Source organism: Perca fluviatilis, chromosome 24 (assembly GCF_010015445.1).
Source record: "Perca fluviatilis chromosome 24, GENO_Pfluv_1.0, whole genome shotgun sequence".
Lineage (NCBI taxonomy): Eukaryota > Metazoa > Chordata > Actinopteri > Perciformes > Percidae > Perca > Perca fluviatilis.
Genome location: NC_053135.1, coordinates 19671175 through 19698981, shown reverse-complemented (window position 1 = coordinate 19698981; position 27807 = coordinate 19671175). Strand labels below are relative to the sequence as shown.

Genomic DNA, 27807 nt, shown 5'->3' with positions numbered 1-27807 from the left:
ACAAAGGTCACTGCTGGATACTGCAAAAAACATTGCTGATGAGGGAGCAGAAAGACAAAAGATCAAATAATATTAAATTAAAAACAGCTCACGTGCAAAGTCGACACATATCGACATGGGATTTATCTTCAGTTGGAAAAACAACTTTGTACAGCGTCTCTGGAGGTTTATAAAGACTGAGCACACACACACAGTAGACGTGTTTCACACTCGTCCAGTCACAAATAAATACAGACAAACAGTATATACAGCATTTACAGAGTTACAGGGGAGCTACATGTCAAAGCAACAAATCTCATCAGGGAATTAGTCGCAGGAAATTATTTCTCAGGTTTTAAAATGTAGAAGATAGCACTCTGTGCTGACGACAACACTTTTAACATTCAGGTGTTTGCATGCAATTCCATCAAAGGGATTTTGTAAAGGTACAGCAGGGAATTAGGGCTGGATATCAAACCGTAATACTTCTGGAAGAGAGAACAAATTGTGTCGGCAGAATAAAGAACTGACTTAAGTTGTAGGCCTGCAACTGATGATTTCATTGTCGATTAATCTGTAGATTATTTATTCATCCAGTATTGAAAAAGAATGCTGCAGGCAACAACAACGTAATTTAATCCTTTGGGGTCATTACGCACCTTCAGTTAGCGTCCACTAAAAGTTCTGTTTTTGCCGCTGACAGACTCAGATTATTATTCTAAGTGTCTGACAACATTATGGAAAGGATCCCTACAGAGAAATAAAACTTTTTTCTTCACCTTTCACTTTGTTTTTGTGTCTAACCAAGTCTCGCTCATGGAGAAGTCTTGTTTGGAAAGATGTCCAAGCGCTTGTTGGGCAGAGATGGAATTTGTGTACTTCCAGTATTAGTTTCAATAGCCCTCCTAAGAAAAATAGTTTTTATGTAATAACAAGCTTTCATTCTTTAGGTTTTGGTACTAAAAGTTGGTTTATGTATTAATGTAACATAATCAGGGCTTTAAATTAACTTCTTTGATCACCAGCCAACACGGCTAGTAGATCTTTTAAGTTAGTAGCCAATCAGATTTTCCACTAGCCATGTTTGTTTGTTGTTTCCTAACTAACTTTACTTTACGGTTTGTCTTCTCCGTTTCAGCGTAGCTCTTAATCGGTACTACACGCTTAGCACGTAGCCGACGGTCACGACATAGTGTTTATGGGAAATGTAGGATTAGTACTACGAGCTGTGTTGCCAGATAAAGATTACATTTCCAAGCCAAACACACACAAAACCGCCCAAATTTCTTGGTGGAAAACAGATTAATCTGGTAACCTGTCACATTGTTTCTGCAGCCGGCCGATTCCAACAGACGCAGTATTTTTTGCTTCTTTCATCACCGGCCAAACTCGCTAATAACTTTACAATGTTTCCCATCAAAGTTAATTTTCACCCGCATTTGGCGGGTGTCATTTTAAAGCCCTGAACGTAATCATACCCAGCCCTACAGGTAACACAATTTGTATAGCTACTGCATCTACATGCTATGATGATCTACACCCACATATTACAAACAAGTGCTGAGATGTACTCTCAGCTGGGAGTCAAAAGGAAGTTCCTCACAACTTTACTGCTGTTTCAGAGTAATGCGGTCAGTCCACTGGAAGATATTCAAATGGTTGCTAGTTGTTTGGGAGAATTCATCTGGATCATAAAGCTGGTGAGGCTACGTTTCTTCGCTACTGATTCCTGTTCTGTGGATTCCTGATCATCCTGAGTTTGGGAGACTTGGTTCATGCATGCTGATTGGCTGTCTGGGCTCAGTGCCTCTCAATGATTGGCTGTTTATGGTGCTGCTTCCTCAGCCTGGTTCCTGAATGAGGGAAGACAAGGCATTTGTTAGTAAACTCAAAGATGGTTTGGAAACAAGATGCCCCAGCTCAGAGTAACTTCCTGTATCTGGGTCACGATTATGAGCAATTCTTTCGCCCCGTAGTCACCAAAGTACATATTGGACCCATTTTTTTTCACAGGCCACGTATCTCCAGAACATTCTGACACTGAACTGGAATTTTTCAGACGGACACATCAGGAGAAAATTAACTTTGTTCCAGAGCTGTTTCAGTCTCAGGAACAAACTCTCTTAAGATCGGATTTTTTGACGGTTTTGTCGCTATTTTTGGCTATTTTTTTATGCCTCTATTTCTGATGGCAACTACCAGCAGCGGGCAGAGTCTCCACGCTGCCTCCTGTTTATGTCCAGTATACCAGAATGTTGATGAGATATGAGGTTTGGGCGTGTTAGTTTAAACAGAGATTAGTTCTTCTACTGGAGATAAAAACACTTGGTGCACCGAGATCACTTTTGGCTCAAAACTTTATGCTTAAAAACCAAAACGTAGCAATGTAAAAGTAGCCTTACTGTGCTTCACGGTGCTTTGGTGTCCAGGGGTCTGAAAGGTGCGGCTGGTTGCAGGACCTTCACCCTCTGCTGTGATGGCCTGGACCTCCAGCCGATACAGACCGGCCGGATGCAGGCCTGGCACCACCAGGACATTTCCATCCTGAAAGAGACGAGAAAGGACTCAGTGAGAGGAGGAGGCAGAAGACAAAGTTTAATATGCTCAAAGTGTCCAACCGGCCTTTAAGGGGGCTTTCACACCTGAAAGTCCGAACCAAGGTCCGGACCAAGGTACACTGCAGTTATGCAAGTGCCCTTAAAGATGAACTGAACTGGAATTTGATTAAAGGTGATATAACAGATGTATTTTATTTCTTCTCGTTGGTACAATGATTAAAATGGCTGAATTTGTTAAAAGGGGTAAAATGGTACATTGAAAGTGTTGTTGTTGTTACATGGGCGCCGCCATGTTGGAATTCCACAACCTGCTACGTCACTGGCATGGTAAGCAGCCGGGGAATGTAAACAGTCAGAGGCTAACGGACATGGCTCAGGAAACAGCAACCAACAGGTTTAGGGGGGTTCATACTGCATTACCCCTGGCTGCAGTAATGAATTTTATAGGGCTAAGGCAGCTGGGGTTATGATACATTTCCACAGGCTACCTTTGACAAGGAAGCCAGTCCTCAACTCATAGCTAGCTGCCTTAAAACTGGCTAGCCCTCCGCGCCCCTGGATTTAGAGTCTGTAGCGACCATTTTTAGCGACAGACTGTTTAGGAGCTGTACATTTGATACAACAGGGTCATTGGTGAGGGTTAAGTCCAACAGACTGAAACCTGAGGCCATACCCTCAAAGATCAACTTTTCAGGCTACAGTACAGGGCCGACCGATAGACCAACGGCAAGTACCAACACCAGCGATGCTATCTGCCGCAGAGACAGGGCGCTGAAACGCTCCCATCAGGCAGAGGACAGGGAGGGATGTTTAGCTGTTATCCAGCATGCTAGCTAGTCTACTAGGCAAAGGGCTGGATGTAACGTTGTCACATACACAAAACACGTTCATATTCACTTACACACACAAATAATAGCGTTCAACAAAACTGAGACTGACACACTTGGCCGTTCATTAAAAAAGTGGGTCATAAAACCAAGCTAGATACCACACGCTCCAACCTAGGGAAAAGGCTAGCAGCTAAACACGTTGGAAACACTTATGTCAAACTCCACAAGCTAGCACTCCGACCACAGACTGTATGAATAAATCCTGACTCCGACGATATCACAGATCAATAATAATGCGTTTACTAGCTGCTAACTAAACCACAGCAGGTCTGTAAACAGACTCCAATGTCCCTTTCTACTCACCCTGATGCTAGCTGGTGTCCACCGCCTCAGGGCACATCGTTGATGCAGAGGGAGTTCAACTCGCAGAAAAAGCTGCTAGTTCCATAGTAAGAGGTATCTGTGCAGTATCCATTTGTGTAATATCCATCAACGACCACAAGGAAAAAATCTGCCAACTCTACACTAGCCTAACGTAAACGGCAGAACTCGTGAATCCTCCGTGCATCTAGGGTTAATAACCTCAGGTTAACCTGGGGTGACTCTCCTACGTGCAGCGAACTTTTTTTTCTTTTTTCAAACTTTATTTATTTTGGTTTTAACATTTTGCGTGCAGGTAACTTAACAAGCGATCCCATTGGATGAATTCGTCCAATCACAGATGGATTCAGTTGCAGTGTCCATGCTCCGGCAGCGCCCACACACACACCAGTCACTTCCCCCCACACGGTCCTGTACTGCAGGTGGAGCCTGAAACCATGGACTGGTCATCCTCCATGTGGTGGTACTCAGACACTGCAGGCCTGTCCCTCACAGGCTCAAATGCGTAACCTATGCCATTAAAATTACTCATTTTCATGTCCATGCTGCACTGTAACCTATATACCTTCGCAGGTCCTACCATGCCAGTGACGTCATCGAAATTGTCAGTGTTCTAATACTAACAAACGTAATTTTTGTGTTGCTTAAAAAAAGCTATATTGATTTTTTTTAATTAAAATTTTTAGTGTAATTCATTTTTATTTGTCATAACCAACACATTATCAATGCAGATTATTTCACTTCAGTTCATCTTTAAGATCTCTACGTGACAAAACTACATCCTGTTGTTATCACATACATAAGCTGCATCTCCCGACAGTTGTAACTGATTGGTTGGTAGACGGGCTTCCCCGTCCTCTCCGTCTCTAGTTTTTCCAACTGACCGCTGCTCTTTTTGTTTTGTTGGGATGTTGAGAAGCGAGACACAGGAACTTTACCGCTGCAGCATTTATTCAGAGACAAACTGAAACCTATTCTGTACATTTACTACCACTTAACAAGTAAACTGCTGATTTATTCTCAGCTCTGATAGCCGACAGCTGTCTGCTCTGAGTTCTGACACCGTTACTCTCTCTCACGTGCACACTCACCACTGAGCTGTTCCTTAAAGGAGCTTCCCTGTCTTTGGTTCGAAAGTCCGAAACATCCCAAAAATGCTTTCACACTAGTGAAAAAAAATTGTACTTGCCCGAAGTCAATTTTTACTGGCCCCTATACAAAAAAAAATAAATCCAAAGTGTATGAAAAAACGTCTTAAAAACGTTAGAATGTAAAAAAAAAAAAAAAACATCAAAAACGTTAAATAAAAAACATTGAAAAGAATTTCAAACTTCGAGAAAAAATATATGCGTATATGCCTGAAAGACTCTCTTGTTTACACTAGCAATTATTTGTAATTAATTGATAATTTTCACCAACATCTGTACCATATTTCACACTTATTTTTCATAGACTTAGACCTAGAAAATGATTAGGGAATCACGTACCTGCAGAGTAAATTGTTACAAACTCCTATAAAACTCTTAAATTCCCAGAAGAAATATAGAGGGCATGACTTCAGTTTCCTGATTAGTAACTACGGCCCTGTCTTTAATTTATGCATAACTCAAAGTACCACTGGTTTATAGCCAAACTCAAGATTTACGACAGTTTGTTCGAGCACTGACCGGGGGCAGGATCTGGGACTGGGAGATGAGGCTGTGCGGCCGCTTGTTGTTGTTATTGTGGTGGTTGGTGGAGATCACCTCCGCCCAGGTTACCTGGTAACCTGTCAGCTGCTGGTGGGGCGGGGCTGTGGACAAATCCCAGCTAAAGATGGCCGTCACGTTTCCGGCCCAGACTTGAAAGGACGCCGTCAGGTTGGCTGCCTTCACCAGTACTTTCTGAGGGGACACTGCTGGAGGAAGCACAGCCAGAGGTTACATGAAAATTCTGGCATTGGTTTTCTAGTCTTGCATTGTCCACACAAGATTCCGGGATGGGAGAAAAACGTGCTCTGGTTTATTGGCATTTCTTTAAACCAATCACAATCGTCTTGGGCGGCGCTAAGCTCCGGACGGAGCCACGGTGCCTCTGCTAACTGGTCTCAGGAAGGAACTTGTTTTGGTGGAACATGTGAACGTTCAAAAGTTGTTTTAGTCGTGCAACAGAAAACTCTGATTGGACAGATAGTCTAGCTAGCTGTCTGGATTTACCCTGCAGAGATCTGAGGAGCAGTTATCTATAGTCCAACACAAAAATAGAGGAAGGTAATGGACATCCGGCCGAAAATGAGGGCTATACGGTGAAACAATCCCGGAAGTGAAACAATCCCAGAAGTGAAACATCGTCGTTATAAACTATTGTTTTTTAGGCCCAGACCAACCCAACATCAAAGAAATAGTGGCGACGAAGGCCAACTGTTGTGTTGCCTCATGTGTTGTGGCCAAATAGTTATATATAAATAGTAATAGTATAGTATATATTCAGCTGTCCGTTAGCTAGCTGGTTACAGCAGGCTATGGTCCCTCCTCACGAATCAGAACCTTGTGTATCGGAATCAAATCGATTTAGGAAATCAGTGGTGAAACCCAAAGCTGCTTTTTGTTCTTACGGTTACTGTGTAGTATTGTGTTTGTCCGACTCAAAATACCTTAAGGAGTTCACTAAACATACTTAAACTTGATTTGTAAAATGTCTCCTCAATTACTTTGAGTAGGATCAAAGTAAAAGTGTTGGTAGTACAACAGTTAATTGCACATATTGTATTTTTTAACATCAAAGTAATTATGAGTAATAAGCGGTGGCTGTGGGGGAGGAGGTCTCCGGGGAAAACACAGTCATTTTGCTAGCAAGGAAAGGGATGGCAGTTTTGTTAATTGGTGTTTCATTTACTCAAGCATAACATACATTTTTGTTTATCAAATTGTCAGAAATAACAGGAAAATGCATTGATTTCTATCTAATAGGTCCTTTACGGTATGCTGTACCTTAATAGTATTTTCAAGACCTGAGGTACCGGCTGCCTCACCTGTTTCTCCAGGACAGGTGATGGGTTTCGGACTCTTGGCCTGGATGGTGGCACAGGAAGGCGTGAAGAAGCTGGTGCTTTCTGACGGAAGATGATTCTTCTTGCCGACTGGCTGCAGAATGACTTTATACTTACAGGAAAAGAGCAAGCGCTGCAGGCTCACAAAACTCTCCTAAAATCAGACAGAGGCAGAAAATGATCATGAAGATCTGCTCTCTACATGCGTTATTACTAGGTTTGGGTATCGAAACCCTGTGCCAATATGACACCGGTTCCTTAACAGCCGGTATATACCGGACCAGGGCTGGGTATCGTTAAAAAATGTTCGATACTGGTACCGATACCAATACTGTGACTTTGATATCGGTTCATAAACGACTTCCTAAAAAACGTACAACATTATGGCACAAATCTTTTTATTCATTTCAGTTTTTCCTGCGTTTCTCTGCGTTAACATAACATTAGACAGCCAATCACAAACATTATTAGATCTTGTTATAAAAATGCTGCGTGCTTATTGGCTCATTGACGCTGATGAGATTTACTCCTTAGGTATTGAAATTAGGTATTGAATGACGAGGAATTTTTCAATACACAACACTTTGGAGACAATTCCGTCAGTGCCTAAAAAGTATTGAATTCGGGACCCAGCCTTTTACCGGACCGAATGACAACGCAGTTTACGGTGCCCTATTTATGCTCACAGTGACAATGTTTTATTTTTATAGGTTACCCGTGTGCTGGTCTTCTCCATGAGTCTCGTCTGGTTGTGTCCACAATACTCTGGTCCCCACTGGATTCCGTAGAATTCAGCTGAGGAATCTATAAACACAACGAGCGCTTTTACAACAGTGTCCTAATGCTTCTCCCTGTCTTACCCAGAGTCAGAAAATAAGTTTGATATTCCATACGGAGAAAGGTCTTGGACATGTAGTTCTATTAAAAGAGCAACATCCTCTAATAAATCCACAGCACACATCTTGTAACCTCTACCTAAGACTAGAATTTTCTCTAAGCTAAAAATATCCCAGACCTATCACTGCAGTCAACACACAGAGATGAAGTTGATATTGATTCCTCTCTTCTACGATAGAGTAAGATGGCAAAAAAATATATTACTCCACAAATTAGACTGTTGCTTTAAACTCTAAGCACCCCCCTTTTTAGAAGCATGGGGGACAGGGGATGTTCAGGGGGAGACAACAAGTCAACAGTAAATGCTACATAGAAGTGGTGTACATCATCCGAAATGCTAGGAACCTGAAGATCGCTCCCAAATTGCAAATAGAAATAATTTATACACATCTAAGAATCTAAATGTGAATTTTCATACATGTACGTACAAAGTGACTTTGATGAGGGAAAGCAATAAGAAGATTTCGGCGATGCTCAGGTGGCGATTTAACTTTACATTTAAAGTGGAAACGAAGGAGCTTTTACTGCATAATTTGGAGTTGTTGAAGCATGCCATTTTATTGTGAAGAACAGATGTACGGTTCTAGGTTTGTTGACAGCATTGATGTTAATTTGGGCGACTTGTTAATACAGTAAATACCCCGAAAAACCAGCAGCGCCCAGTGAGTAAAGAGTAAAGCTATGTCAGAGGAAGTGTTTGCCTCATTTTGCCACATGTCAGCAAGTGTTTGCCTCATTTATCTTGATGACAGACGCTCACATTTCCTCATGTATAAACTGTACATACCCGAGCTGCTTTGCCAGTAAACATGAACACGGAGCTGTCCGTCCTGGTAGAACGGTGTCCCCACATCCAGACTGTCACCTGTAGGGTTTCTTAGAGCAGTACTGGTGCCTATAAAACAGACAAAATGTAATGGTTGAGGACTGGCCTGTTGGAGCAACACATAACTACTGCTACACTAAACTCAGCTATAGAGAGTGTTAAAGGGTGACTTCGGGTTTTTTCAACCCAGACCCTATTTTCCCATGTTCTTGTGTCTGATGACGAAGTGACTGATGGGAACAATAATCTTTGAAATTGGAGACGAGACGAAAGAAGCTACAATGTAACGTTAATGGGCAAATGTTCAGCATCAGTTAGCGTCTACTAAAAGTTCTGTTTTTTCCGTTGACAGGCTCAGATTATTATTTTAAGTGTCTGACAAGGTTATGAAAATGATCCTTTATGATGATGTAATATAAGACATACTGCGCTGTGTGGTGAAGTGGAGGACAGCTCGGGGTCCTTTGAGCTGAGTTTGTCCCCAATAGGACACAGCCTGGACCTCCACACTGTAGCTCCTGTTAGACCGCATGCTGTCCAGCTCCACCTGGCTCTGCACACAAGAAAAGAAAATGGCAGTCAAGCTGACTGTTTTCATAAAAACACATTTTTCTCAACTGCATTTTCAGTCTCCCAAAGGAGTAGTGATGGCCAGATGAAGCCTTGTGAAGAGTAATGACTAAACAGTTCATATGATTAGCTAAAGTAAAGTTGAAATAGTAACGGTTGAAATAGTTATCCAACGGTTGAAAAAGTAAGCTGACGGTTAGAAATAATTAGCTAACGGTTGAAATAGTTATAAGCTGTAAACTGTTTGTACAAAAACATATTGTCTGCACACAAGAAAAGAAAATGGCAGTCGAGTTTTTTACTCTTTCCACCTCTGCCTCAGGAGACTTTCAGTGTTCGTCCTCACCTCTCGGACTATCTTCCTCCTCTTGGTCAGGGATGAAGCATAGGGCTGTCCGACTGCAGTCCAGCTCCAGCTGACCTTGTAATGGTGGACGGGAACATCCAGGTCAGCAGGCATGCTCCACCGGAGCCTGGCCGACACCGTCCTGCCGCTGCCAAAGCTCATGTTGGCCACTCTGAGCTCAGTGGGAGCCGGAGGATTGGAGGGGTCTGCGGGTGAGGGGATGCTTTTAAACTTTAAACTGTATTCCTTAATAGGACACTACACACAGTACAATGTAGTGACATTTTATTACTGCATTTAACCCATCCTAAGTATTAAGAGCAGTGGACAGCTATACATACAGCGTCCGGGGAGCAACTTGGGCTTCAGTGTCTTGCTCAGGGACACGACATGTGGCCAGAGGCCTGGGAGCCTTGTGTTTATTGGGCAACCATTCTACGTCCGAGCCACAAGCCAAGTAAATATTAACATGCAGTCACAGAGTAATATCTACGGTGCCCCAGAAAGATCACAGAAAAATATTATTGCATGGCCACGAATTATTCTTGCCTAAGTCGTAGCCATGCATTAATAAGGCGTGGGGACCAGATAATTGTATCTGAAAGAACAACAGACTTTTGCTCCAGCCAAATCAATACATAATACCATAGACAATGCTAATTAAGAGTTTAAATATACTTTTCATTCCCACGCCTTAATAACACGTGGCCACCACTTATTTATTTTGTTCCCAACTGGTCTGAACTGGGCTTCAGGCTGTTATACTTAAAGTGACACAACAACAAACAGAAACACAGGCTATCTGTCTTACCTCTGCTGGAGTGGATGTGTTTGCTGGGCGTGGTGAAACCTCTGGTGCCGTGGGTGTTGACGGCTGCCACTCTGAACTGGTACCAGCGACCCGGCCGGATGTCAGAGAGCCTCGCTCCCTGCTCTGTGGTCTACGATGAATCAGGCGGAGAGTTGGGATAAAGCAAACCACTGATGTTTGCATTCAAATTATTTCATTCTTTTCTTCTTACAATCTCAGAAGAGAATGTTGGTTTTCAAACTCAAGACAAACACAAACAGAAAATTAGCAATAAATTTAGCATTTACGCACTAAAAACCAAAGTGCACCTAGTTAAATTAAAACATTTTCAGCAGGAAAAGATGGAAAGGTGTTTTTGCTGCTAAGTCTCAACTGGTTTAAGGGATACTTTGGATGTTTTGAAGTGTGGTGGAACATCTATATCAGTTCAGGTGAATGCCATATTTAGAATATTGTAGCGTCAGTGTTGCTGTGTCTTCCATTTTAAGCCCCCTGTGTTTTTATATGGGGTCCGTAAATGTAAATGTTACTGGTAAATGTAAATGGACTGTTTTTATATAGCGCTTTAACATAGTATAGGAACCATTCACCATTCACACACATTCATACACTGGTGGCCGAGGCTGCCGTACAAGGTGCCACCTGCTCATCAGATAAACACTCACACACCTTTACACTCTGATGGCGCAGCATCGGGGGCAACTCGGGGCTCAGTGTCTTGCCCGAGGACACTTCGGCATGGAACTGCAGGGCCAGGGATCGAACCACCAACCTTCCGATTGGCAGGCGACCTCTCTACCACTTAGCCACAGCCGCCCCACAGCTGGTCACATCTTGAACTCAACAGGTATTCCAGTGATGTGCATGAGGCTGTCTCTGCATCTTTAATATTATATTTCATTTATTTTATTCTTCTGTAATTTTATGTGGTTGGCCAAAACCTAAAAACCACAATCAAACTAGAATTACCACATTGCGGTTGTTTGCCTCCATGTCTGTCCAGACCTATATAACATACAGTACAGGCCAAAAGTTTGGACACACCTTCTCATTCAATGAGTTTCCTTTATTTTCATGACTATTTACATTGTAGATTCTCACTGAAGGCATCAAAACTATGAATGAACACATATGGAATTATGTACTTAACAAAAAAGTGTGAAATAACTGAAAACATGTCTTATATTCTAGTTTCTTCAAAGTAGCCACCCTTTGCTCTGATTACTGCTTTGCACACTCTTGGCATTCTCTTGATGAGCTTCAAGAGGTAGTCACCTGAAATGGTTTTCCAACAGTCTTGAAGGAGTTCCCAGAGATGCTAAGCACTTGTTGGCCCTTTTGCGTTCACTCTGCGGTCCAGCTCACCCCAAAACATCTCGATTGGGTCCAGGTCATCTGGCGCAGCACTCCATCACTCTTCTTCTTGGTCAAATAGCCCTTACACAGCCTGGAGGTGTGTTTGGGGTCATTGTCCTGTTGAAAAATAAATGATGGTCCAACTAAATGCAAACTGGATGGGATGGCATGTCGCTGCAGGATGCTGTGGTAGCCATGCTGGTTCAGTATGCCTTCAATTTTGAATAAATCCACAACAGTGTCACCAGCAAAGCACCCCCACACCATCACACCTCCTCCTCCATGCTTCACGGTGGGAACCAGGCATGTAGAATCCATCCGTTCACCTTTTCTGCGTCGCACAAAGACACGGCGGTTGGAACCAAAGATCTCAAATTTGGACTCATCAGACCAAAGCACAGATTTCCACTGGTCTAATGTCCATTCCTTGTGTTTCTTGGCCCAAACAAATCTCTTCTGCTTGTTGCCTCTCCTTAGCAGTGGTTTCCTAGCAGCTATTTGACCATGAAGGCCTGATTTGCGCAGTCTCCTCTTAACAGTTGTTCTAGAGATGTGTCTGCTGCTAGAACTCTGTGTGGCATTGATCTGGTCTCTAATCTGAGCTGCTGTTAACTTGCGATTTCTGAGGCTGGTGACTCGGATGAACTTATCCTCAGCAGCAGAGGTGACTCTCGGTCTTCCTTTCCTGGGGCGGTCTTCATGTGAGCCAGTTTTGTTGTAGTGCTTGATGTTTTTTGCAACTGCACTTGGGGACACATTCAAAGTTTTCGCAATTTTCCGGACTGACTGACCTTCATTTGTTAAAGTAATGATGGCCGCTCGTTTCTCTTTACTTAGCTGATTGGTTCTTGCCATAATATATAATATCTAACAGTTGTCCAATAGGGCTGTCGGCTGACTCAACCTGACTTCTGCACAACACAACTGATGGTCCCAGCCCCATTAATAAGGGAAAAGATTCCACTAATTAACCCTGACAAGGCACACCTGTGAAGGTAAAACCATTTCAGGTGACTACCTCATGAAGCTCATTGAGAGAACACCAAGGGTTTGCAGCGCTATCAAAAAAGCAAAGGGTGGCTACTTTGAGGAATCTAAAATATAAGACATGTTTTCAGTTATTTCACACTTTTTTGTTAAGTACATAATTCCATATGTGTTCATTCATAGTTTTGATGCCTTCAGTGAGAATCTACAATGTAAATAGTCATGAAAATAAAGAGAACGCATTGAATGAGAAGGTGTGTCCAAACTTTTGGCCTGTACTGTATGTAGTGAAGACTTTGAAAGCATTTGATAAAAGCTATTAAGTGTTTTTTTTGGCAAAACACGAATGCTTCACACACTCTGTAGAATCACCAGCTTCAAGAACTCAGTGTCTGACCAGATGTCTTCCTTTCTGTTCCTGAGTTATGGCTTTGAATAACTGCTAGAAATGCATTTTTGCAGAACATTATGATGTCACAAGTTGATCTTTGACCTTTTGGATATGAAATGTCATCACGTCATTATTTTATCCTATTAGACATTTGGGTGAAATTTTGTCAGAATTTTCACAGAAGTGAAAAAATGCACTTCTGTGTGGTCACAGTGACGTCTGACCACCAAAATCAGTCAATATGTTCCTCCTTCAGTCCAAATGGACGTTTGTGCCAAATTTGGAGAAATTCCCTCCAAGGGTTCCTGAGATATCATATTCGTAAGAATGGGTCGGCCCAGGGGCAGAGCTTCTGGGCGCTCCAGCCCTGAATTTTTTCTCAAAAGAGCCAAATCTTTAACATTTTTAAAATAACTTCAACTTTGTGTAATTTCCCCTGAGTCTCTCTGACTGGACCAGAAAATGAATTCAGCCACCCTACCTACGTTATGGAACTTAAAAACATCTGACAGATTCTGCCTCTCTTTAGGTGGCAGGAAGCAAAAGTCATCGAGTCATCCTCAACAACAGCCCTGAATGTTTACAATGTCTGGGACAGACGGACGACCCAGAAACATAATGCCCACAGCTATCGCCAGAGCAGAGCCATAAAAATGTATTGTGGGACTATGGGATATAAGAGAGGGTATTTAATGGTATAACAATGTTAATGATGATGTATGTAATCCACCCACGGACGACTGAGATCTTCCTCTGTTCATCAGTGTAGCATAATTACCTTTACCCTCAATCAAAATACTCATTTAAAGCAATAGTTTTCTAAGCCAAATGCCATTAAGCCTTTTAAAAGCCCAATTACAAGGCTGTCAGCAGCAGAGGTTTAGAAGTCTTCTGAACTAAGTTTTTAGGAGGCTTCTATGTGGGAGTCATAAATAAGGACAGACTCACCCATTAGTTTTAGTTTGTCCAGTTTGGAACTACAGTACAATGATTGCAGTTGTGAGTACTTGAATATGTCCCAAGATTGTAATCTTGAACACCAGGCCACACACATTGGGCAAGCTGTCCTCATCAATGGAAAGGCATTATTTGTATGTTATCTTAATCATCACCTTTTGGTAGTGATGAACAAAAGACACCTCATGAGCTTCAGGAAGCTTTTTTTTTAATTTTCTTAATTTTCTTTTTTTAAAGAAAAGGCTCAAGGAATGGCAATTCAGTGTGCTTTCAACCCTTTGTTGAACAGAGAGCACCACCTAGTGTGCTCAGAAAATTAAGAAAAAGTGCCATCACTAGTAAAAAAAAATAAGTTAGTTTGGGGTGTGGTCTAGGTAAAAAATTCAGTCGCTATCCTTGGAAACAAAATGTGCTCTCCAGCTTCACCCTCTCGTCCAAATATGGTCACTTCTGGCTCCAAAAAAAACAAGATGTAACGACCAAAATGTTAATGTCCAAAGGAAGCATTGTCTTTATTTTCTGAGCCCACTAGATGGCACTCTGTTCCACAAAAGGTTGAAAGCACGCTGAATTTCCTTGAGCCTTTTTCTGTAAACCAAGAGTGGCATCTAGTGGGCTCAGAACAAAAGAAAACAGTTCAAGCTTCATTTGGCGATTACTACCTTTAGGTGCCTAAACGTATCTGTCAATTAACGGTGACCCATGAAATCTACTTTAAAGTAGTTTATTTGTGTTCTTTTCCATTATGACTCACTGTCATCTGGATGATAACCAAAAAAAGTTCTGGGGCGTTTAGTGTTTGTATTTGTTACAATAAAGATATAAATCAAAAAATGGTATCGGAGCATCTCTGTTACAAACCCCTAAACTAACCTGTGCAACCACCTGCCAATTAGTGGCAGTGTCTTCGTTGGGCTGGATGCCAAAGTTCCACCTCCTCTGCAGGATGTAGACCACCGGCTCAGCCGAGATGTTGAAGCGGGAAGACCAACGCACCGTCAGCTGACCAGACGAGAGTTCTTCAAAGCCCAGCTCCTTCCTCGGCTTCAGAGGAACACCTGGATTTTTAAATCCACAAACTATATTGACAATTATGTTAAAATCAAAATGCGATATCAGGTTGGTTTGGTGGTCGTTGAAGATAGCTTCTGGTATATGTAAATCGGGGATGTGATAATTTGTATTAGGAGAACTAAAGAGACAATGGCATGAAATGTTTGTGCTGGGATACAGATTTTGGATTTTTGAAAATGAAGAATTTATCTTGTTAATACGTATATCATAGACTGTAAAAATAGTGGTTTGTGGACTGGACGTTTTGAAGCCTTGACTTTGGCGAGTCGGGCGCCACATGCATGGAATTGGAGATGTGGAACTTTTTCTGCGTGGGTGGAATTGGGAATAGGTTGTGTTGTATGGTATTGAAGTTTTCTAAATGAATAATGTATAGTTGACCAATTAGATTGCCTGGTCGGATCTGACCTGACATTTGTCAAACTCTTGTGATTAGGGTTTTTTTTTTTATACCTACATCCCTCCCCACAACTTTTTTTTTTTCTCAGCTATTTTTTTTTTTTTCCCGAGGGCACATTGAGTTGTCACGGGTAGGTACAGTCCCCGAGGCTACACAGCTTCACTCAGTGTCACGGCGTGAGACGGCAAAATGAGTTCCACACATTTCTCTCCTATCGTGTGTGTTGGCATCAGTGTGGCCTGAACACACTGCTGCAAGCTCACAGGATCGTTTTTCACCCTACCCCTCTTTTGACAATGAAGCCTAAGTAGGGCAAGCTCCACCTGACTCAGAGCAGCACAGCGGCACAGACTTTGTTAGCGAGAGATTTTCCACCTGGAATTACCTCATTTATCTGAGTACAGGCCCAAGGGAGGCTGGGATGACATTTTTTTTAGGTTGACAAGACGTTTATGACAGTTTAAGTGTGCCACAGTAAAAAATGCTTAAAAATAATAAGAATAATAACAGTACTTTTCTGACAAATTTAGCACTATAATAGAAAACATTTTCAAATTAAACAGGAAGATTTGAAATTGAATGATTTATCGGTGCTGTGCAATTTTTGGTGCTCATCTTGGCATTAAATTAGTGATCTAATATCCAAATGAAGCTTCATGAAGCTTCGTGAATCATTGTCTTAATTTTCTGAGCCCACTAGATGGCGCTCTCTGTTCAACAAAGGGTTGAAAGCACGCTGAATTACCATTCCTTGAGCCTTTTTATTTAAACCAAGAGCGCCTTCTAGTGGCCTCAGAAAATGAAGAAGATGGTTCATGAAGCTTTATTTGGACATCACTACATAAACTGGACAAACTCTGTGTCTGACAACATTATGGATTCCTACAGAGATAGACATTTTTGGTAAGAGTAAGATCCTTTTTGTTTAAAGCTATAGTGCGTAGTTTCTGTCGCCCCATGAGGAATTATAATGACATCAAAACTGTTGGCACGTCCACATGATACAAGCACGCCCCCCCCTCCCCCCCTCCTCCACACAGTTGCTAGCAACCAAGGAGACATGGAGGATTAAAAGAACATGATGGACTCTTCTCATTATCTTCACTCAAGTTTCTGCATGTGAAAGTCGCGGGACGACACAATCTTCTGAACATAGTCATACTGACAAATCCTGAGTTGTGTGGAGCTGATAGTTTTAATTAGCTTTGTGTGCAACTCATTTGGTAATGGCTTGAATGTAACGGACGTTCATTAATATCAAAAAGTTACGCACTACAGCTTTCACATGAAACAGCCCCGAAATCACCATCACCACACCCACCAGACTCCATGTAAATAATCAGGACTTTTATCATCGTAAAACACTCTTCATTCAAACTGGACAGAAACTAAATAAAACTATCAAAGCCGTCTTGGTTCATCTTTCCACTGTTCCAACAATCACCACTCTGGTTTGGTTGAAATAAACCCTTTCAGCGTTTTTCCATCACATGGTAACTGCTCGACTCGCCTCAACTCCACTCGCCTTTTGTGGTTTTCCATTATGATAAAAAGTCCTTGGTACCTGCCAACAGGTACACAACATACACAGATTCCAAGCGAGCTGAGGCGATACCAAAAGGTGACATGAAAACCTGCAGACTGCTGATTGGTCAGAGAGAATTGTCACTAATCACTGCGTCATCATTGCTAGCGACAGACGGGGGGGTCCTGAACAAACCCGCAATTTTTAAATAGTTTAGCCAGCGTTGTTTTATTGCTGCCTCCAGCTTCTTTAGAAACTACATTTTTCTTCTGGTAAACAGCCACATGCTGAGAATCAAAAACAACACACCTTCCACGTTTTGTGTGTGTGTGTGTGTGTGTGTGTGTGTGTGTGTGTGTGTGTGTGTGTGTGTGTGTGTGTGTGTGTGTGTGTGTGTGTGTGTCGCGTTAGGTCACGGCAGTTTCCTGCGGCGTCGCTATGACGACCAGCCATGCTCACCTCACATATGAGGCGGTATTAAATCTGCAATGGAAAATAGAGGACAGGGCACCGCGGTCAAGTCAAGTTGAGCCAAGCAGGTACTAGCAGTGGGTAAGCGCCAATAGTTTACAGATTTACATGGGAAAATGTGTTGGCTCTATACAAGCTAAAAGTAGTGATTATTTAACTGTGATGTCGGTTTCTGAGCTGTTTCATGTTAAACTAAAAGGATCTTACTCTTTAACTAAAAGGTCTATCTCTGTAGGGATCCATCCCATAATGTTGTCAGACATTTAGAATAATAATCTGAGTCTGTCAGCAGCAACAACAGAACTTTTAGTGGACTCTAACTGATGCTGAACATTAGTCCTGTAGGGTTACATTACAGCCTGGTTCACGGCTGCCGGTTACTGCATTCTAGCTCAATACTGGACCAATTTCAAAGTTTTTGTTCACACAGTGTCACTTAGACACCAATGCATTGGGAAAATAGGATCCAGGTTGAAAAACGAAAACAAAATGACCCCTTTAAATGCACTTCCTCCTAAGTAGATCAATGACATGCTAAATGGCAGTTCTTCTGGCTCTACGTACCTTTGTAGAGGTCTTTGGGAGACTGGCAGGTATGGCCGCAGCCGTTGGAGCAGCATTTCTTCTGAGCGGGGCATTCTCGGTCATTATCACAACTCTCTACGCAGGCCGCTGCAAAACCGCTGGCTCTTTCTGGAGGCGGACAGCTGCCTTGCTTCACTGCCAACACTGACTGAAGGAACTCACAGCTGGTCACACACTCCCAGCGCTTCTTGGGAAACACCCGCTAGATGGGTTTAAAGGAGGCCGGGCAGTTAGCATCATAGGACGGGTAATGTATTTACATTTATATTAGAGATAATATAAGCCCAGAAGAAACTCTACTTTAAAGTAATTTATTTATGTTCTTTTCTCACTGTCAAACTGGATAATAAAAGAAAGTTCTGCAGCATTTATTGTTTGTGTTTGTTCATGTTTCACAAAGACTTTAACCTGAGCCAGGCCGTAGAACCAAGATAGAAATCATATCACATCCACTCTATTATTACTAGTACACAACTGTTAAAACATGATCAAATATATGACACACTGGTATCGGATCGGTACTCGGTATCGGCTGATAGGAGAGTTCAGGCATTGGTATCTGGAAGCAAAAAATGCTATGGAACCATCTCCACTTTAACTGTTTACATGGTGATGTGGACTGATTTTGCTCTCATGGTGTCCTCTATTACATTAATTATTTGAATGTTTTGACAAAGCCAAGCCTTTCTTTAATCCTATATCTCTTTGCTTAGATGCCTGTAATTGATTGTAGTATATTTGTAATATAAAAATAACAGAAATATAAGTATAAGAATGTTATACATTCAAATCTAATGATCACACAAAGACTGTTAGGGATACACAACATCATTAAAGATTTCTCAAGATAAGAAAACTAAATGATTTGGATGGTTTGAACATTTAGAATCATTCTAGGTTTTTAAGCAAGGACAATGAAACAACCCTACATTACTACATTTAAATCAGATTTAATTGACCAGTTAAATTTACCTGATCTTTGCTAAAACTCTAGTCACTTTCACTCTGGATCCAAAACACTCAACTATTGACAGTACATAAATGAAAGGGTGATTGTTGATACCAATTGTCTAACCATATTCCCTGTGATCGATTGTTTGTTCTGATTCAGCTCTACCCCGGGAAAACAAGTGCATGTTTTACAGACTTTCTGATTTCAAGTTAAATCAATAGTTCCTGATCCCATAATACTAGTGCACAGAAAGAATACAGCGTTGCAGTGTACCTCACACAGCTCTCTGCAATCACTTTTCCTCTTCATCTCCCAGGAATCTTTGCAGGGCTCCAGGCACTGTGGACGAGAACACAGCAAGAGTGAACAATGATATAATAGAATAATTAAATTCTCTCTAGATTAAGACTAAAATGTGTCACTAGCAGACAGCTTCTCTTACCACCGAATTGAGTCAGTGTTGGATAATTTCCTTGAAAGAGCTCTATTACAGGTAACAATAACTCCTCTAGTATGCTGACACGAATCATTCAGACTGTGAGTTATATTATTAAAGCCTGAGGTAAGGGGTTTGCCTTTGCCAGTCAGATTAAGATCTGTCATCTTGCTTTTGGGAATGCCCTGTATTGCATCCCCTTTTGAATCGGCCATCAGATCTAATTGGTTCTATAAAATACACAATAAACGCTTGAAGCACACAATAACCTTCAAACCAAGACCACACCAAGGTGAGTTAAAGGTGCTGTAAGTAGGATTGCGAAGATCCAGGACTTAGCCAAAAAATTGGAACATCAACAACTTCTCAGTCCCTCCCCCCTTTCTGCTAAAGCCCAAAACGGTCTCCTAAGCCCCTCCCCCCACAAGGGAGAATGAAATCGTGTGCATGAGCAGTGATTGACACGCAGTTAAACACCCCCCCTCGCCCTGATTGGTGCATCTGAACAGGGAGCGGTGGATTTTCAAATCTCACTCCAGGATGGAGGAGGAGCCAGAGGAGCCAGATTTTTTTTTATTACCTGCTTCATGTAGTTCTACTGGAACATAGGGTCAGTTTCAGCAAATATGAAAGAACATTACTTTTATAAGTCTTACCTACTGCACCTTTAACCAATAACACATCCTGGGTGTTAGGGCAATTCATTCAATACCCATCATGTAAACACTAGTCTTGCATTGCCAGATCTTTTCTCCTCAAGGAAGGTCTACTAGCTAGTCCACACAGCACTCCACACAAGAAAAAGCTGAAGTTTTCTGGCTTTCTTAAGCTGTTTCTGGAGTGTGTCACCAAGTAAAAGCATCAACCTCTATACCATAAAGCTGCATCCTGCACCAGTTAGCAGAGGCTGCCCAGGGGAGATAGTGTACATTGATTGTAATTTCATGCTGTAGTGAGAAACAGCGGGGAGGAGAGCAACACAAGAACGCTGCTAGAGAATACTGTAAACTCTGAACAAACTTGTGTTGATTGATGTCTGATGTATGTCCCAGGAGTTTGGATACTTTTATCTATTGTCTACAAAGGGGGGGAAAGTTGCTGCCAAATGGACCACACTGTACACAGCTCTTCCTGCTTTGCGATGAAGACTCGGTGAAGCATGTCTGATAGCCCTGTGCCAGCCCTGCCATCTCCCATCTCCCCTCTCCACTCTCCACCAGACAACTTGTCCACTAATCCAGACTGACGTCCCCACTCTCGTGCCCGGCGTCACTCAGTTTTCCGCCCCATTTCAAGCTCAAATCAAGCATTGAATTCCACTATGTCGGAAATAAAGCTGACTGCGGGGAACTTTGTGATGTAAAAGCACCTAAGGCTACATTTACACTGCTACATTCTGATTTAAAAAGGAATATCTTCTGCTATGTTTCCCCCTCTCATTCCCCCTGCTCTGGCGTTTCCCCCTCTCATTCCCACTGCTCTGGTGATTCTCCCTCTCATTCCCCCTGCTCTGGCGTTTCCCCCTCTCATTCCCCCTGCTCTGGTGATTCTCCCTCTCATTCCCCCTGCTCTGGCGTTTCCCCCTCTCATTGCCACTGCTCTGGTGATTCTCCCTCTCATTCCCACTGCTCTGGTGATTCTCCCTCTCATTCCCCCTGCTCTGGCGTTTCCCCCTCTCATTCCCACTGCTCTGGTGATTCTCCCTCTCATTCCCCCTGCTCTGGTGTTTCCGAGCCCCTAAACCGGAGACATTTGGAAACACTTCTGACCTGTTTTGGTTTGGAATCTGTGGGGTTGTGTTTCAAATGGAGACCTTTGGGAACACCGACACTGACGCCAACATTTCGGTCACGATGTCCCGTTCTCTGAGACTAAAGCTACTAACGTTACCATGGCAACTACCAGCAGTGGGCAGAGTCTCCACGCTGCCTCCTGTTTATGTCCAGTATACCAGAATGTTGATGAGTATGAGGTTTGGGCGTGTTAGTTTAAACAGAGATTAGTTCTTCTACTGGAAAACCAAAACTTAGCGGTGTCAGTCCCAAGTGGTAGCCAAGACAACAGATATTTGCCGAGACGGCTGAAGAATTTAGAACCAAATTGGATCCTAGCTGTTCTTTTAGGTCACAGAACGTGACTTGTGTTTATTTGGCTGCGCTGTAAAGCTGTGTGTATGTGTGTGTCTCACAGCACTCCTCCGTGACCAACCAGAGATAATGGAGCCAACAACTTCTCTGCTGACCGTGTAAAAATGCTGCTCTTTCGGCGCTCGACACGGTTTGATTCGCTGCCCAGACAAACTCCTCTGAGAAAAACAGAACAGGCCTCATGTTTGTCCCCAGCTTCCTTTTTCCAACAACTCACGCTCTTCTTTGAAAGCGTTCCAGACTTTTAACTTCCACAGACAAAGACCTTTCCCAAGGAACAAACGGCGAGCAAATTTGTTTCACAAGTACTTTTTATACGTTTGAAAATGGGAGTATAGTGCGAGGAGGGCTAAAAGAAAAGGATGTCTGGCTCTCAGTCAAAACATCACAACAAGGCTGTAGGGAGTTTTGGGGTCCAGCGATGGCTGCCAAGAGCGACTGATAGACGTCGTTGTGAACTAGATGCTGTACAGTAGTGCCATCTTGAGCTCTTTTAACCGGACTGTGTGGGAGTGTGTCGCTAATCAACTCGGGCACTTTGCAAAATGGCTGTCTGCCTGGAGGAGATAGTGACAGAAGGATTAACAAGCACTCATTACCACCAGGGTCCGCAAGGACGACATGAGGGCCAAAATGATCTCGAGCCAAAAGGGATGGGCTGTCTCGCATCAACAAGCTTCAACAAGCCCAGAAGTCAGGAACCTTTACTATGAAAAGAACCATTTTTTTCCCCAAAATCTTAAAAGAAATCTGTCTGGAGCCGCGAAACATATTTCAGTAGCATAATGAACATAACAGCATATGAAGTCTAAATCAGCAGTTAATAATATGATGGTTTGTAACCATTTTTATGGCCCTGTTGTACGTATGCTGTGATGCCAATTTGAGTTAAACTAAAATGTTACGGTAGCTTAAATGAAGAATGTATCAGGACCGGGATTGCCACATTATGGAGAGTTTCAGGTCTGAAATAAAGCATCTTTAGTGATAGTGACAGCAAAGTGTCCAGAAATAAAGTTATACTTTTCTTTCCATGTATGGTTCATTGTTCATTAAATCTACTTATGTATGAATAAGCCAAGCGACATCTTCCGGGTCTAAAAAGTGAAGCCAACACTGATGCTTCTTAAAGGGTAACTACCGTTTTTTTTCAACCTGGACCCTATGTTCCCATGTTTTTGTGTTACTGATGGGAACAACAATCTTTGAAATTGGTCCAGTATTTAGGAAGAACGCTGTGACCGTCAGCCATGAACTGGGCTGTGATGTAACCCTACAGGACTAATGTTCAGCATCAGTCTACGTCCACTAAAGTTCTGTTGTTGCCGCTGACAGACTCAGATTATTATTCTAAGAGTCTGACAACATTATGGAAAGGATCCCTACAGAGATAGACCTTTTTGTTAAAGAGTAAGATCCTATCATGGAATAATTTAACAATTTTCTCCCTGTGATTATGCATTAAAAGGTCTGGATATCTCACTTTAGAAGCTTTTAATAATGCAGCTGCATGGGGAGATGTCTCATGCGCTAACATGTCAGAACAATTACCCATCACTTGGATCGCACGGGTACCAAAGTCAGAGGCTGCTCAGGCGTGTTAATATCTCCAGTGCTCAATGAGGAGGCAATATTCCTCGTGGGGGATGTTGAATATCTGAAAGCAACGGGGCTAGAGGCTTGGTTATGCTTGCGAGCGGCACCGTGTGTGGGCCTCCGTAGGTAGTGCGCGCGCTACGAGCATGCACATTGCAGTATTCTCCGAAACATCAGAAGGCGTACAAACAAAATAATCTGTGAATGAGCAAGAGCAGACGTTAAGCAAAGGCTTTTTTTTTTTTTTTTTTTTGACGCTCTGGGTCGGGACGTACGTCTAACTGACATGAGGCACGAGAACGGGACAGTTGGGTGGTGGGTGGGGTTAGGGTTAGGGTTGCATGATATATGTACAAGCTTAAAAAGGTTTTGGGAAACACTGGCTACCTACCTTTGCACATTGGTTATGACTACGACACCAGCCCAGGGATCCATCAAATCCATTCTGAAGAGGAGAGGAAAAAAGGGAGACAAAGAGAGATGCACAGGTGAATTTCATTGAATTAAGTGCAAAAGAATAATTGTAATGCCCTAATTACAGTGCTGTCATAGTAGAGATAGGCAGGGTGCGATTTGTGAAAAAAGCTGAGTTTTTTGTTAAGATTATTTTTTGGCCATTTTTAGGCCTTTATTGACAAGACAGCTGAAGACATGAAAAGGGAGAGAGAGGGGGGAATGACATGCAGCAAAGGGCTGTAGGTCGGAGTTGAACCCTGGCCTGCTGCGTCAAGGAGTAAACCTCTGTATATGGGCGCCTGCTCTACCAACTGAGCTATCTGGGCGCCCAAAGCGGAGTTTTTTTGATCATTCACAACAAAACAAAATCCCCCTTCCGAAACCCTGGATATAGTGATACACGGCCAGCCATACCAAAACACGTATGCACTTCAATAGCCAATGGAAAATGAAATAGCACATTGTGGTGTCAACATAAAACACACCGCTTTCAAGTTGGAGAGTGGAGTTCGCAAAATACTTTCATCCAGGAAACGCTCGTTCGTTCCTCAGGAGTGTTTTAACCCAAACCTCCATCTTTTTCCTAAACTTAACGAGTCATTTTTGTGCCTAGACTTAACTGCCGTCGCCCACAACGCTCACTTTTTCTGGCTAAACTCCACTACCATCCATGGCCCCTGAAAGCACATCATCTGGCGGTACCTGTAGCCGACTCACAGTCACCTATTGGCGGCTGAACAACGGCCGCTAGTAGCCAGCGTCCCCGAGCTCTCTAAATACAGCCAGCAACTGCTGCTCGGTTGTGTTCTAGTTACAGCGCTGCACTTAGTTTAAAATACTCCTATTTTAGGTGTATAATATATGGTCTATTGGTTAAGTAGATGATCACTCTGAGGGGGGGAATACATTTTGTCACCATCAGGGATAAAAATAACTCAGCTACGCTTTGTTCACCATGGCCTGTGCTATATGTCGCTAGTTGTGAAAATTTAAATAAAAAAGTTGGGAAAAAAAAAATAATAACTCAGCAGAGGCAAGGATATGTAGACCAGAAAGAGGGAAATCCCACGCATCCCCCCCTGGCAAATCGCTCCCTGGAGACAGGCAATATAATTAGTTTGTCAAGAGAACACGGAGCTCCGAGTTCACATAACTGTTTTGTTTTTCTGTATGAAGACAAATTTCTTACCGAAGCAAATAAGAGACATAAGTATTTGAATTTTAACAGCCACTGAAAACTCAGTCAGTGGCTGTTAAAAGTCAAATACTAATCAAATACTAATCTCTCTTATTTGCTTCTGTAGTTTCTCCTCCCCGGTTTGTGGGGCTTGATGTCCTTCACGGCTCCCTGCTGGGAGCCTGAGGCCGTTTGCTGAAAAATAATGAGGGCAGATCCAGGATCACTGGTCAGGTCACAGGAGATGCTAGTACAGTTGATTTATATTTTCAGTGTGACGCCAGAGGCACACTGGTGCAGTGATGGAAGAAGTATTCAGATCCTTTACTGCAGTAAAAGTACTAATGCCACACTGTACTCTGTTACAGTAAAAGTCCTGCAGTGAAAATGTTACTTCAGTAAAAGTCTGTAAGTATCATCAGGAAAATGTAGTTAAAGTATTACACCATTGTAGAAGTGTAAAGAATCCAATTATCTGTTATATTGTTGGCTAGTTTACTTTAGAATCAAACATCAGATTTTATAAACTACATGTAGTTTGTGTGCAGAAATCTTAATGTGTAAAGTAACTAGTAACTAAAGCTGGAACAGATGAATGTAGTGGAATGTAAGTAGAATATTTCTCTCTGAAATGTAGTGGAGTAGAAGTAGAAAGTGGCATGAAAAGAAAAGACTCAAGTAAAGTACAAGTACCTCAACATTTGGACTGAAGTACAGTACTGGAGTAAATGTACTTACATTCCTCTGCACTGGTGATGGAGACTTACTGTTTTTTAAGTTCAATAAAAAGAAATCTTTTCCAGAAGTTAAGTAGTAATCCTGTTACACAATCATGATTTTCAATATTGACCAAAATAACAGTGATTATGATTGTTTCCATAATCGAGCAGCTCTAGTTTGGGTTAGAATAATAACGTTTGTGGCTTTAGTTAAGAACCTACGTAACTTCAAAAAAAAGTCAACTGACACTTTGGGAGTCTTCGCTGCGTTCTAAGATTAAAAGCTGCTCTTCTTCAGCTCCTCTCCACAAAATAAAGACGGTAATATTTTAGTGTAGTATTTAAGTGTCAACAGTTATTGCATCATAGACTATGGACGTCACCAGCTTCTTTTCTCTTTTCCCAAACGGACCGAAACCCCTGCTAAACTGGCAATGGATTCCACATCAAAAAAATAAATAAGTATATATATATATATATATATATATATATATATATATATATATACACACACACTTATGGGAGGAAAACTGAGAATTTAATGGTGAGTGGACTGATTTGTTTGCTTCAAACGCCTACGCTGCAAGCCAGCCTTTATGTTTGGTCTGCGGCGAGAAATTGGCAAACAAAAAAACAGTATTTGAAAGATATTTCCAGAACAAGCACACTGCATTTTCTGAAAAGAACCCGGATGGGGATGAAAGAAAGAGAGCGATTTCTGAACGGCTGTGAAGAAGAACATTTAAGAACTGGATAAGTCCCCAAAAAATGGAAGGCTCAAATAAGTTTGGTGGCTTTTTGAAGCCAAAAATGGATTTGTTGATAGTAAAGGTTGCTGACCCTAACCCTTTATACTAGGGCTGCACAATACATAGTTTATTATCATCATTGCGATATCAACTGCTGCAATAAACAAATTGCGAAAGGCTATATATCGGGAAAAACACTCAGAGGTATTTTGTGTTAGTTGATTGAAAGAAAATATCAGCAGAAAACTGCACTTTATAATGTAGTGTTCTTTTTTAGAGCTGCCTTTATATTCAATTCAATGTTCAATAAAAGAAAGTTGGAAATGATTTCCTTTCATTTGTTTTAAATTGAACAAGAAATGTATTTTAGCAGAACACTGAAAGCAGCAGAAATGAGGACACTTTAAAATCTGTTTATTAATCACAAGTTATATTGTTATCGCGATATTCAACGTAATCGCATATTGCATATTTTCCTCCCATCATGCAACTCTAGTTTATACCCAACTACTCACCGGCAGCGGGGTTAGGGTTATGACTTAACTTAACAGACAGATTTCTTTTTGTTATTTTTAAGCCAGTAAAGGTTGCTGACCCCCATACCCTAACCTTAACCTTTACCCTAAACCAAACTACTCACCAGCAGCGGGGTGGAGAGCGCCGCCACGCTGTGCAATCTGAGGCACCGCGCCGAGCATGTCGCCCTGGCAACACTCTCCGACCACGACTCCTCATCCTCGGCATCATCGTGCTGCTTCCTGGCGCACACACCGGAGCCCAGGAGGAAAATAATCCACAGCGAAAGGCTGGGAAGTGCAGCGCTGCCTGTTGTCCCCAGCATCTTTTTTCTTCTTCTTTTTTTCAGGGTTGGGAAACAAGAGGATGCAGTGGGGAGCAATGTGATGGAAGTCCAGTTTAAACTAGAGTTTATATAGCCGAAGGAGGAGCTAGGGAATATAGGCGGACACAATTAGGGTCAGGATGTTCAGAGGCTTTCATCCCAGGCAGCAGAGTCACAAAGAATCAGAATCACCACAATAAGTTACTCTCATGTGGAATTTGCCTCGGCGAATGTTGCATGCATACAAAAACAAACATATATTAAACATAAATATGAAATAAACAATAAATACATTAACAGATATATACACATACACAACATATACATACTCATACTGGCATACTAATTTGATAGTATTTGTCTGTTCACTTTGTTATTCTGTGTGGTCTTTTAGCCCCTTTTAAGGGAGGCTCAAGCCCCAATAGAATTAATTTTATTTATTTATTTTTTTAACACTTTAGCATGGCACTATGTATCCGTGTCACATTCTCATTAGGGGCTGAGCCCCCCTAAAGGTCTGATCCTAGAATCGCCCCTGGTTGTGCATCTGTTTTAATCTTTGACTATTTGTTCATGTAAGTGGAACGGTGTCATGGTTGTATGTTTCTGTTTCCTGTTTTATTTTGAAGTCTCTGTGTTCCTCCCTAGTCTTGTCTTACTTCCTGTCTTGTGTTTTCCCGCCTGTTTGATTGTTCTGCCCCGCCCTGATGTGTTTTCACCTGTTGTATCACCTGTGCCTTGTTTGCTCGTTACCTCTTGGAT

At 42.1% G+C, this 27807-nt stretch overlaps 1 protein-coding gene across 2 annotated transcripts; it reads right to left on the bottom strand.

The window, feature by feature from the left end:
* Positions 1-88: 88 nt before the first annotated feature.
* Positions 89-27110, bottom strand: anos1a (anosmin 1a). Of its 2 annotated transcripts, none has more exons than XM_039793651.1 (14): positions 26845-27110; positions 23495-23548; positions 19198-19263; positions 17952-18174; positions 14791-14975; positions 10227-10356; positions 9416-9621; positions 8926-9052; positions 8461-8568; positions 7492-7580; positions 6759-6930; positions 5416-5645; positions 2382-2523; positions 89-1832 (listed from the first exon to the last, which is right to left on the bottom strand). In XM_039793651.1, exons 1-14 carry the CDS (start codon positions 27043-27045, stop codon positions 1780-1782), a joined length of 1986 nt encoding a protein of 661 aa, XP_039649585.1. In that variant the 5' UTR covers positions 27046-27110; the 3' UTR covers positions 89-1779. The 2 variants fall into 2 exon arrangements, with proteins under 2 accessions (XP_039649585.1, XP_039649586.1); XM_039793652.1 differs by having other exon boundaries at positions 5416-5642.
* Positions 27111-27807: the final 697 nt, after the last annotated feature.

Coding starts and splice junctions, on each gene's coding strand:
- anos1a (XM_039793651.1), bottom strand. CDS start 27,045: ATGCTGGGGACAACAGGCAGCGCTGCACTTCCCAGCCTTTCGCTGTGG. Junction 18,175..19,197: donor ATTGCAGAGAGCTGTGTGAG/GTACACTGCAAC, acceptor AAACCCATCTAG/CGGGTGTTTCCCAAGAAGCG. Junction 14,976..17,951: donor TCCCAAAGACCTCTACAAAG/GTACGTAGAGCC, acceptor TTAAAAATCCAG/GTGTTCCTCTGAAGCCGAGG.